Below are 13,091 nucleotides of genomic sequence, written 5' to 3' on the forward strand. Positions count from 1 at the left end.
ATGGGATATTATTGTAGCAGTCCTACACTACTGCCAATTGTAAAATATCCATCTGAACCCTAGTAAATGCCTTTCTATATTCTGTGACCATTAGATCATCAAGATAAATCCGGTGAGCTGTAGGAAAAGATATAAGATATAAAGTGGCTGAACTCATGGCACTAAGTAACATCTAGTGGATTTATGTCCAATAATCCTTGTTTAATTAAACATCTAGCAATTAAATGACCAAGATCCCTTAAATATTCTTTGGATAATCCTAATTTGGCCAATAAAGACTGTGCATGTGATCTCCATGATACATCTTTCATCTCTTCATATGTCATTGTTACTAGAAGTGAAACTTGGGAGAAAAAGATCTTCAGCCGGAAATATATAACAAGTTTGTGAACTGTTATCAATACTGGTAGCAAAGCCAGTTCTTGATCTCACCATAACTGATGATGTGGAGTTAGGAATTCCCAGCATCATATGTGCAAATTTATTTTGTATAATTTCCCCAGATTGAAGCACCATTCAACATTTGAGTGAGTAAATTAAATTTAAATGTTTCTAGAGTGAGGGGTACCAGCCCAGTGGCATAGAGTAGTAAAGCTACAGTACTGCAGTTGAAGCTCTGCTCATGACCTGAGTTTGATCCCAGTGGAAGCTGGGTTCAGGTAGCTGGCTCAAGGTTGACTCAGCCTTCCATCCTTCTGAGGTCAGTAAAATGAGTACCCAGCTTGCTGGGGGGAAAGTGTAGATGACTGGGGAAGGCGATGGCAAACCACCCTATAAAAAGTCTGCCGTGAAAACATCGTGGTGCGACATCACTCCAGAGTCGGAAATGACTGGTGCTTGCACAGGGGACTACCTTTACCTTTATACCTTTTAGAGTGAGGGGTACTAATGAACCACCTCTTGTTCTATAAAATATGTATAATCCAGATGGTACTTTATTAAGTTTCTGTCTAGTTAAATCAATATGTGTTGTCCAGAATCCTGACTAATGAAGGATAATCTCTAGATATTTAAAGGAAATAACCTGTTCTTATAAGTTGGCATCCATTGTCCACCTATGTTGTTTCATCCATTTGCTGAAGACCATGATCTTTGTTTTTGCACAGTTGAAGTAGATTCCTCTTTACAATATAGATTAAATTGATATATCTCCTGAGACCAATCTGTGTCTGAGCTCTGATTTGCATATAGAAGGACTGAAATGGCCTTACTGCCAAACCTTACTAGAAAAAGAAATGCCCCTGTAAGAGATGCCACCATTTAATTTATATAGAGATTGAAAAGTAATGGTACTAAAATATAACCTTGGTGCACTCCTTTCGAAGTTTTAACTGAATTGGATAGCTGTCCATGTAGGCATAGTCTAACTTTTAATGAAATATTGGAGTAGAGCCTTTTTATTCGCTCCAATTGCCTTTTCCACGGGAGGCCAGACTTGCTTAACATAGAGCCACACAGAACAAACATCAAATGTTTGGGAGCCGCAAGACATGAACAAATATTACACACATTTTTGTTTAAACTCTTAATACTTTATTTGCACAGAAATAAAAAATACATATGTATGCACTTTACAACACAACCATGCTAGAAGGAGACCTTTAAAAAAAGAAGAAGCTGGGAATAACAGTCCCCATAAGACCAGCACAGGGAAAGGTTAGGGAATTATTCTTGGCACCAGTGAGAGAAGAAAACACACATGTACCCAGCTATTTTTTGTTGTAGAAAAAGCCCAGCAGGGACACATTTGCATATTAGGCCACACCCTCTGACACCAAGCCAGCTAGAACTACATTCCTGTGTGTACCTGCTCAAAAAAAACCCCCTGCATGTGCCATATAAATCACTGACCAATTTATATGCATCCCTCTTTGCCTTGACACCTCTGGCCTATTCCCTACTCTAAGCATGCACAATTTCATCCAGAGGTGCTGCTTTAAAACGGAATCAAATGGCATTTTGAGATCTATAAGGCAACAAATAATTGTCTGAATTGTTTGTGCACATATTTATTTATTAAAAACTGTAATGGAAAATAGTGATCTAAAAGTTGAGCAATCCTGTCTAAATTCTATTTGCCCTGATTCCATAAAGCCTTTTCAGTCAGTCATTCTTCCAATCTTGTATGCAGATGCCTGGCATATAATTTTCCTATGACATCAAAGAGACAGATTGGTCTGTAATTACACAAATCTTTTCTTTCCCCCTCCTTGTATATAGGTACAATAATACATGTTGTCCATTCTTACCAGTTCTATCAATATGTGTAAATAGATGAGCAAGAACTGGTACCCACCATTCTGGAAAAACCTTAAGGATATCGGGGGGGGGGGGGACTTTCTCCAGGGGCCTTATTGCTATTGATCATAGGTTTTATTTCATTAGGAGTAGCAGATGACCAAGCAGGTACAGGGTCTAATTGGTTTGTCATAGTCATTTCTAAAATCTCTTCATTGTGCCCTGTATCATTAAACACCTTTGATATATGAAGCTAGTTCATAGCTATCTCTTACATCGAGACTGGTTAACAGTTTCAAAAATTGTCCATATTCTTTAGAAATAATGCCAAAACCAATTCTTGCCATGACTTTTAATATGAGGCATGTTCCTGCCCCCCCCCCCCCCCAGCAGTTGTTTATAACTTACAAAGTTCAAAAAAGGCTTCTGGGAGATTTAGTTAGTTGGAGCATAAGTGGCTGATGGTCACTTTTTGGTCAAGAAACCACAGAAAAATATTGACTATCATTTAAAAAAAATGGTGTTGTATGGTTTAAACCATACATGGGCAATTCATAATTTAGGTGTTTCTCTTTCCAGGACTCTAGTAGTCAGTTTTAGAAATGTGAATAAAGATCATTTTTTGAGGTTGAAATCTGTTGTAGTTTCAGTACCCCTTGGGAGTAAACTACAACATTCTGATCTTTTCTTAAGAGCGGTTGAATAGGAGGCTGTAGTCCAGATAATTCTGTCACCTCTAGATCCAATAAATCACATGGTGTCAAAGATACTATACTTTCTGCCTTATGGAGATCTAAATCTGATTTTTGTATTTGTTATATTTGATTTATTTTTGTTAATTGACTTTTCATACTAGATAAGTCCTCAGCTTTGTGAAGATTTACCCTAATTCTAGTTAATACACCAAATTGGTTATTAACATTATTAGTCAGTTTGCATATCAGTGTTCTCAGGTTAAGGGTTGAAATTATATTTTCCTTCACATGTTGGTTGCGCTTTTGCTTTCATATAGACGTCTAGAAAAAAGCTTTAATTTCTTTGGGAGAAATAGGTTAAACATTTGGTGCAGTAATTTCTTGAAATTATTTTAAAGTATCATCCATAGTCTGCTAGTTCTCTGTATTTGGGAAAATATTTCTTGTTGCAGAGGAAATTTGAGCCATATTGTTCTTTCACCATTGACTGTTCTCCTAGCAGATTTCTCTATTGTTCTTACCTCTCCATTGGATGTAGTAGGAACAGGTTTTAATTTTACTGGTCCTTTTTTTAGTTTTGTGAAATGATATAATCGTGAAGATCATAATGATTTAATAAGGGCTCTTTTAGAAGTAACTGCTGCCGAGCCACAACTAGTAGGTGTTCTATCACTAGTGTTTCCTAATCGTGGGTGAAGAACCTCATCAACATCTGTGGAATGGTTGGCTGAGAGAAAGTGAGAAAAATTCTCACTGCTGACCACAAATTCACAAGCTTTTCAACTTTAACAAGATCAACAAAGTGAGGCTCTGTTCTCAAAAGCTGACTAATGGAATACATATTGCGCCTATTTTGCCAGCAACCACTGTTGAAGTTATATTCTAGAAAATAGTTGTTTTGTAATTGGCATTCCACAAGCAAATTGCTGCTCAAGCTTCCCCTCATCTGTGGGCTTAGTAGGCTGTAATTTCTGGGATAAGGGAATTCCATTCTTCTCAGAATTATTTACTGTCTCACCCTGTAAGCCTTTTGAGGTGGCAGAATTTAAAGTCTCCAGCATAGAAGCTCTCAAACTATGACCAGGCCTTGGATTCAGTGGGAGCTCACAGGAAGTGGATGCTATCGGGATTACCTCTAGCCACTTGGAGTGAGAATCTATGATCAGGAAGAATACCTGTCCCTGGAAGGACCCCACAAAATCTAAATGCAGGTGGGACTAGGGGTTTCATGTGTGTTCTCACTGTTGACCTGGGGCTCTAAGGAGGAGTTGGCCGAGTCTCCTGGCATGGCTGGCAACGAGCTACCCCAGACTCAATGGCATCATCGATCCCTGGCCACCAGACATAACTGCAGGCTAGCGCCTTCATGCGCACAATACCGGGGTGTGTCTCGTGCAGTGCATTGAGAACCAGTTGCCTTAAAACTAGGGGTACCACCACCCTGTTTCCCCACAACAACCCCTTGTGTACAGACAATTCGTCCCAGTGGGATACAAACGCAGCGAACTCTGACTCCACCCAGGTCACCGGTCATCCCCTTCACACCCAGTCCAGGACCCGCGAGTGTCTTGTCTTTCCTGGAGCATTAGGCAATGTCTGTAGCTTGTACCGGGTGGTCCGAAAGGGACTCCAACAACATGATCTGGTAAGCAGGGGCAGGATCTGGGTCCATGGAAGACAGCGGCAGTCGGCTCAATGCATCCGTGTGGCCCATTGCCTTTCCCGGTCGGTAGCACAGGCCGTACTGGTACCCTGCAAGGAAGATGGACCACCGCAAGACCCGCTGTGAAAGCATTTGCGGTATCTGGCAGTCGGGGGCAAACGGTCCTAGCAAGGGCTTGTGGTCTGTGTGTATTGTAAAGGGCTGGCCATACCAATAGTCATGAAATTTCTTTACCCCTGCAACTATAGCCAGACCCTCCTTGTCAATCTGCGCATAGTTGTGCTCTGGCTTTTGCAAAGTTCGGGAATAGTATGCCACCGGGATTTCACGGCCATCCGGCAGCACATGAGCTAAGACCGCCCCCACCCTGTATGGAGACGCATCGCAGACCAAGACGACTGGCAGCCGCTCATCAAAGTGTGCCAGCAAGCTGTTGGAAGTCAAAATGTCCTTTACTGCCTGAAACACCGAGGCTTGCTGGCGACCCCAAACCCACAGAGCCCTTTTGTCCAGTAGGTGGTGCAGAGGTTCTGCTACTGCCACCTTGTGGGGAAGGAAGGCATGGTAGAAATTGAGAAGTCCCCAAAATGATTGTAGTTCCGCTTTGTTCCTGGGGGCCGGTGAATCACATATCGCCCTGATTTTGTCCCTAGCTCGGTGAATCCCTTGTTCATCCACCCTGTACCCCAGGAAGTCAATGCTGGTCACCCCCAGTTCACATTTCTCTCTCTTGACCTTCAATCCTGCCCCGTCGAAATGTTGTAAAACTGCTCGGAGGTGGGATGCGAATTCCTCCTCCGTGGCTGCTGCAATCAGCACATCATCAAAGAATGGCTTTAAGGAGAGAGTCCATTAAGTTCTGGAAGATCCCCGGGAATGCCTTTAAGGAGAGAGTCCATTAAATTCTGGAAGACCCCCGGGGCCATGCCGACGCCGAACTGCAGCCGCTTGACCCTGAAAGCCCCCCTGTGTATGACAATAGTCTGTGTGTCTGCGGTGGCGGCGTCTACTGGAAGCTGCTGATAAGCCTGGGCCAAATCGAGCTTCCCAAAAATCTTAGCTCCTGCCAGCGAGGCCAACATGTGACCCACCACCGGCACTGGATAAGTGTGGCCTTGCAGTGCCTTGTTTATCGTACATTTGTAATCTGCACAAATGCGCACGCTGCTGTTGGGCTTTACTGAACTGACTATGGGGGTTTCCCATTTAGCGTTCGCCACCGGCTCCAGTACCCCTTGAGCCACGAGGCAGTCCAACCCCTCCTCTATCTTGGGCTTTAATGCCAGGGGCATCTGCCGGGCCTTAAATCTAATAGGCTGCACATTGGGGTCTAGTTGTAGGGTCACTGGTTCTCCCATGTAAGTACCCAGGCTGTCGTCAAAAACGGCGGGGAATTCTTCGCACACCCTCTGGAAATTGGTCGGGGGGGGGGGCGGGCGCATGATGGATGCCAGTTACCCGGATTCCCAGGGCCTTGAACCAGGACCACCCCAGTAGACTGCACAGGTCCCCCTTGACTACAATCAGGGGCAGTCAGCCAGAAAACTAGCCGTACTTTACATGGACATTTCCTACTCCCAGTACTGCAACCTCCCTCTTCTGAAAGTCCCGGACTATGAAGGGGGATGGGCTCAACTGGGCTTCCCTCCCTGGGCACAGTTCCCTGAATGTCCGGGCTAATATTACTGTCTGGCCCGCCCCTGAATTGACTTCCATCTGGCAGGGCCTGCCCTCTATGAGCACAGTCACCTTGTACTTTCCTGAGGAGGGCATGGGAAGCTGGCATACCCGGTCCCTCACTTCGGTGAGCGCCTGAATGTCCTCCACAAACGCGACCTCATGGTGGTGGCCATCTTTCTGTTGTGGTTTTCCGCCAAGCCACAGCAACTTCAACCGACACACTCGTGCGAGGTGCCCTGTTTTTCCATACATGTGGCAGACGGTGTTCCGGAACTTGCAGGAACGGCGCTCATGGGCTTCCCCGCAGCTGGTGCACCCTTCAGTTGAGATAGGGTCAGTGGCACGTGGCTGCTGGCGCTTTGGGGCCTGGCGTGTCTGCCAGCGTAAGCTTCTTGTGCCTCGTCAGTTTGGTCTGTATCTTCTTGTCACGGAGGCCCGCCATGAAATGGCACAGCAGCGCTTCATCAAGGCTCGCAAAATCACAATCTTGGGCCAGGTGGCGCAGCTCCACTAGGAAGGTCGAAGCAGTCTCGCCCACCTTCTGTACCCTCTTGTGGTATTCTAGTTGCAGGGCCGTGAGTGTTGGCCTGGGTGAGAAATGCCCAGTGAGCCTCTCCGTGATGGCCTTGTGTGTGGCGGTGTCATCAGTCAGCCGCACCAGCGACATCAGGCTCTCTGCCAGCACTAGCGTGTCTTCTTTGCAGAGGTTGAGCAAAAGCTGTTTTTGCATGCACTCATTTTCTATGTCGTGGTAGAGGAGATAGAAGTTCAGTCGCTTCATCCATTGGTCCCATCTTTCGGGTGGATTAGTGGATTGGGGTTGAACTCTGGCAGTTTCCCATGGGGGCCAGGCACCGCGACCTGGTTGGGGTTGGCCCTTGGAGAAATTGGTTCCCTGGTGCTGGTGGAGCTGGAAGCCACAATGGCACAGTTGCTGCTGCTGAGCACTAGGTAGGTTGGCACTGGTTGGGTTCTGCTGCTGGCCACTAGTACATTGCACTGGTTCTGCTGCCTGTGCAGAAAGCCTCCCCCTCAGTTTCTACCAGAGATTCTCAGATTTGACCTTAGTCCTGTTGGGTTTTGGCACTGCCAGTGGCATTGGTTCAGTAGAGGACAATGCACTGGCTCTGTTGCTGTTCTTGCAAACATGCCCCCTCTCCATACTTCATTTTTTACTGCAGAGATTCTCTGGGAGAATCTACTGGGCTTGTTGTATGCCTGCCTTAGGTTCCTCTGTGTTTTATTTACGTTGTCTGCAGCTACAGACAGTAATTGGGTCAGCGTTAACTAAGCTGTGAAATTTTCTGCAGGCAGTTTAATTTAGTGTTCACAAGCAAGGATATTTACTCTTTAAATCTTTCTAGTTTAGTTGTGAGCTTGTGGCATATTCATTTGGCAACGTGCTCTGCTCCTGCCAGTGAGGCTAAGAGTTGAGTGCCCCCTGTGAAAAAAGCGGGTAATGGCAAGTGCATGGCCACCACAATTGTATTAAAACCAGCAAAAAGGTTAGCTAGGGACCCGCCTCCTACAAAACCTGGCAGCAAATTACCCCAGGCGCCTGCAAGGTACAGGCACAGTAATCCTTCAATAGTCTTCATCTCCAGCAAAGCCCCTGCAGCAACCTCAATGGCTGATAATTCAGCCAACCTGCTGGGAATTACACAGACATTCAATTGCCTGTCAGAGCGCCTTGACCAAATGGGTGGGCAGTCTTCATCAGCAATGCAGCTGGCACCTGCAGGCATGAGGAGAATCAAGGTGCTGCATTTCCTGGCAGAGCCCTTCTCCTCCAGTGATTCCGGGGAGGAAGAAGTGCACCAGGCAAAAAGAAGCACACCAGGCAGTACAAGTCTTGAGCAGCAAGGGAGTGGGAGACTATCAGTAGTGGCTCCAGATCAGGTGAGTCTTCCTCAGACAAGGACTCCACACATGTGATAGGGGATTGATTGCTGGAGAAAAGGGACCCAAACCCCCAGGCTGCCACCTTGGAGGTGTGAGAGAGGGGAAGCAGGTCTTGGAGTGATATGGGGGTCTGAACTGACAGACACTAACAGCGCTTCTCTGGACTTTAGTGATGTGGAAGACCCCCCCCCCCCCCCGGCATTCATTTGCCTAGGACAGGAGTGGCCAAAGTGTGGCTCGGGAGCTACATGCAGCTTTTTCACACTTATTGTGTGGCTCTCGAAGCCCTCACCACCCTGTTGGTTGACTTGGAAAAGGCATTTCTCTCTTTTAAATCACTTATCTGAGTCAAGCCAGCTGGCAGCTTGGAGAATGCATTTAAAGTTAAAGTTGCTTTCTTTCCACCTTTGTCTCCCTCCTCCCATCTATTTGCCTGCCTGCCTTTCTGTCTTGCGACTCTCAAACATCTGATGTGGCTCTCAAACATCTGACATTTATTCCGTGTGGCTCTTATGTTAAGCATGTTTGGCCATCCCTTGCCTAGGAAAATATGGGAGCATAATTTGGATGGATATTATGTGGATATTTTTTAACTACTAATGCAAGATGAAGATGGGACCATGCTTGGGCTTCGTTCTAACAAAAGCAATTCCAAGGTGGCTGTAGAACATAACTGTATACATCGTATGTCTGGCTATGCAGTCTTTATGGGGTTCATGCTTTTAGCATATCCCAAGTATGACTGGCACTTGGTCAATCACATGTCTAGTGTTTTGAGGGCTCACACCATGACCAGTGAAACAGTGGCCATAGAATATGAAGAGGCTTTTCACAAGAGGGTCTCATATAGTGAAGTGGCTGGGTGTGATCTCATTAATGATAAGATCAGGCTGGTAAAAGTAGGTCCACATCCATATATGAGACCCAGGTCTGATCCTACAAGGCCTAGGCCAGGCTTCAAGCATGAAACTCCTTGCAGAGTCTGCTGGGAGTATAACCAAGGGAAATGTGGCTGCTTAGAACACAAAGTCAGCAATAATAATGACACCTGCTTCAGTTCACATCCTGGGCTGTCCTGGTCTTACAACAGGTCCCAGCCCTTTCAAGGATTCTAGTCCTCTTCCAATTCCAGAAGGGGAAAGGAAGCAGGATCAGGCAATTCCAGTGCTTCCAACTATTCAAAATAATATTCCTAGTGCAGATAGGTCCTGTTTTAATTTGGCTCAGATCCCAATTTGCTTCCAGACTTTAGAGCCTTTGTTGGCATCATATCCAAATAGGATATGCAGGAAGGCTTTGCTTCAGGTTTTCATATCTCCTTTTCTGGTCTGCATGCACTCACAGAATACGTGAACTTACAATCAGCCAGGGATCTTCCAGCAGTAGACAGGGGAAAGGTTGCAAAGGAATGTGCTGAGGGCTCCTTTATGTTGCCTCCTCTCTCTAACCTCAGGGTTTCCCCACTGAGGGTTGTCCCTAAGAAGGCCCCTGGTGAATTCTGTCTTATACATCACCTCTCCTACCCTAAGGGTGCTTCTGTTAATGATGCTATTCCTCCTGTTTGACCAGACAGTTCGTTTGATCCAAACATGTGACCCAGTGGTTCTCATGGCAAAATATGACATTGTCCACATTTTGCCTGCTTCCTATCCATCCCTCAGATTTTTGCCTGCTGAATTTTAAGCTAGATGGCCTGTGGTATGTGGACAAAGCCATTTTCATGAGTTGTTCCATGGCCTTCACTACCTTTGAAGCCTTTAGATCCTTTTTGGAGTTTGTGGTAAAGGAGCGTTCTAATAGCCCCTATGCCAACCGTTATTGAATGAATTTCTATTTGTTGGCCCATCTGGTTCCCCAAACTGTGCCTATCACCTGGCCATTTTCCAAACTTTGCCATCTGAATTGAGAGTTCCTCTTGCTGATGATAAAACCAAGAATCCTACTACTGAACACACATACCTGGACATTATACTGGATTCTAAATTGGGCATGTCATCTCTTCCTGATACTAAGCTTTCTGCTTATATGATGTGGTTCTAGTATTTGGTCATGGACCGTAATAAAGCAAACTGAACTGAACTGAACTGATGTGGTTCTATGATGTGGTTCTGTGTAAAAGCTTCTGTGCCTCCAAGGCATTTTTCCTTTTACATTTAACCCAATGCATTGTTCCATTTTGGAGTGCAGAAGGTGAAGAGTCAGGCATCACAGAACAGTCCTGCATTGGACAAAGGCTAACTGATTGTATTGTTCATGCTTGGATGAGCCCAATCCTGTGTAACCTCAAGGACTGAAGCCAAGAGACACATCCCCTCCCAGAAAAGTCAACAAAACTACTTTAAACTATAGCAAATTCCTACTTGTGTTCCAAACAACAATACCTCGTGGTAATGAATTAATGGCATACACAACACCACAGCTTGCTTTGAAGTCTCTTATACAACAATAAAGTTTAATTGATGTCTTGACAAAAGCTATCACAGCTGGCTTTGTAATTCACATATTTGTCCCAAATTCATGTGGAAGCTTTAGTCTACTGCAATCTCATGACACCTAAAAGGTAAACAGACCAGTTGGAGCGTAAACTTCAAAAAAATCTGTTAATCTTTAAAGAGCTATGACTCCTCCTTATGTTAGCAATCAACTAGAGCGTATTAGCATGTATTAGAAAGGTTAACATAAGAACATAAGAGAAGCCATGTTGGATCAGGCCAGTGGTCCATCTAGTCCAACACTCCGTGTCACACAGTGGCCAAAAAACCCCAAACCCAGGTGCCTTCAAGGAGGTCCAACAGTGGTGGTGGTGGACTGGGGTGGAGGAATAATGCAGACACCTACAAAGCTTTGGCCACCTGATATGCTGAACATTAACTGTGCATGTGCAGCATCACATTTTACATTCTGCAACTGAGAAGTTTTGACAGAAATGATGCTTGATTTATAATACAACTGAATGTTGTGAACATGACACATTTGTATTCCAAACCAGGTAATTAAATCTTTGGTGACATTAGTAAATCCCTTTTCAGACATTATAATCCTGCATTTTGGGAGCCTGACGTGTGTGTTATCAATACATGTTAACCCTGATTTTGCAATGTCCCTTACAGATGTTGTGCAAATGTTGCATGTATGTTCCCTGATTTTTCATGGCATATACTAAAGCTGAAAATTCACATGTTGCCCCTATCAGGCAGTACAATCACTGTGCATATCAGGAAGATGTACTTGTGCTTGCTGGCTTGCTGGTCACATGGACTGCAGGGTCTGAAAAGGACTCATGTGAACTATGCATCTAGAATGTTTATCATAAAAAAGCCTTTTATTTTATTTTTAGACCGCCTTCCCCTGTGGTACAGGTCTCAGGTCTTTACATAATTATAATAAAAACTTAAAATCATACAAATATGCAACAACCATACATTACCAATCAGATGGTGATGAATCTGCCAAAGTATGCCACTGCCTCATGGGAGAGACAGGAGAAGCAGGAATGCCAGCCAAATGGAAGACAGTCGCTGTCCTCAACCAGACACCTGGAAGAATACCTGGAAGAACATCCAGTCCCAAGGGGCACAGATGTTGTTTGGCAGAGAGTTTCACCAGGTTGGGGCCAGGACAGAAAATGCTCTGACTTGTAATTTAAGAATAAATGTATCTCCTTTAGATATGATTAGGTGAGCTCTGACTCACATAAGAGTAAATTTTGTTAGTAAATTGGAGTAAATTTTGATAGTTACTAAGGTGACCCTGGTCTCCTGTTTCATTCTGACACACAACCAAACTCGTTTTTATAAATGGCTGCATTTACTTAAAGCATTACTGAAAGCAGGGCCCTTGGGATCAGGGCCCTGCTGGACCTTTTACAGTTTTGCAGGGCCTGCAAAATGGAGTTGTTCCACCAGGCCTTCGGCTGAAGACAACAGATGTCCAATCAAGTTGGCCTCCCTTGCTGCAGCCTCTTTCTTCATTTGGTCCAGTCTTTGGAAGCCCTCGTTGCCCTGTGACTCCAGCCCTGATTAATTGTATTTCTAGCTGATGGCTGTCTGTTTTAATTTTATTTTAACTGTTTTTAATTCATTGACTAATTATGTGTTTTATGTAATCTAGCCTGGGAAGAGTGGAATATAAATATAAATAAATAAATAAAAACAAAATTCAAGATGAAATATTTCTCTGCTTTATTTCACAGATCATTGATAAGTGAACCATCACAGCCAGCGGTGAAACATTCTTCACAAATGTGCTGCTGTTATTACCCCTCCATTGGCGTGTGGCTTTTTCTTCTATTTCAAGGGTATGTTGAAATATAGAAGGCTACCTGTGCTGGAGCTAAACCATGGAAGAAAATAAGCCTTGGCTATCTGAACAAGGGGCCAGATAAGGGGCGTTTTCTAGTATGAAAGAATTCAACTACAGTTTTGGGGGGCTATAACATGACTCACTGCTTGTTGGAGGATTCTGGGCAAGGTTCCTGAAGTGCTTTGGTAGATATAAAGATAGGCGTTTCAAATGTGTTCCTGAATGTGGAAAACACTGGGGGTTTTCCTCATGGAGACAGCTGTTTTTTCATTAGTAAGATGGTAACACATCTTACCCAAGGATTGCTGAAAGGCACAATATAGAATACCAAACATTTCTTTTCAATTAAATTTTATTGGATTTTGTTTCTGTATGCAGTAACAATGGAATTTAAACAATAACAAGGTAAATTTTAACGATAAATATCAAACATAACTGACACCCTAGAACCCAGTGTTATCACATTGCCTCCTCCCCACAACACCTGTAAAGATTATCATTTTGTGTACCTGGAACATGAGGATCATTGAATGTAAAACAATGGACATTCTCAGTATGGAGAACCTGTGAACAGGCTAGAGCTTTAGCTGCTGCTGAGGCAAAATGACATA

General features: G+C 44.3%; 1 protein-coding gene across 1 annotated transcript in view; it reads left to right on the top strand.

Moving 5' to 3' along the window:
• Positions 1–13,091, top strand: part of GABRP (gamma-aminobutyric acid type A receptor subunit pi) — a 64,009-nt gene that overhangs the window by 2,160 nt on the left and 48,758 nt on the right. The window contains exon 2 of the mRNA XM_060257960.1: positions 12,371–12,475. Coding sequence (XP_060113943.1) covers positions 12,420–12,475 — 56 coding nt within the window. The 5' untranslated portion in view covers positions 12,371–12,419. The remainder of the gene's footprint in view (positions 1–12,370; positions 12,476–13,091) is intronic.

This window comes from Heteronotia binoei, chromosome 1 (assembly GCF_032191835.1).
Source record: "Heteronotia binoei isolate CCM8104 ecotype False Entrance Well chromosome 1, APGP_CSIRO_Hbin_v1, whole genome shotgun sequence".
Classification (NCBI taxonomy): domain Eukaryota; kingdom Metazoa; phylum Chordata; class Lepidosauria; order Squamata; family Gekkonidae; genus Heteronotia; species Heteronotia binoei.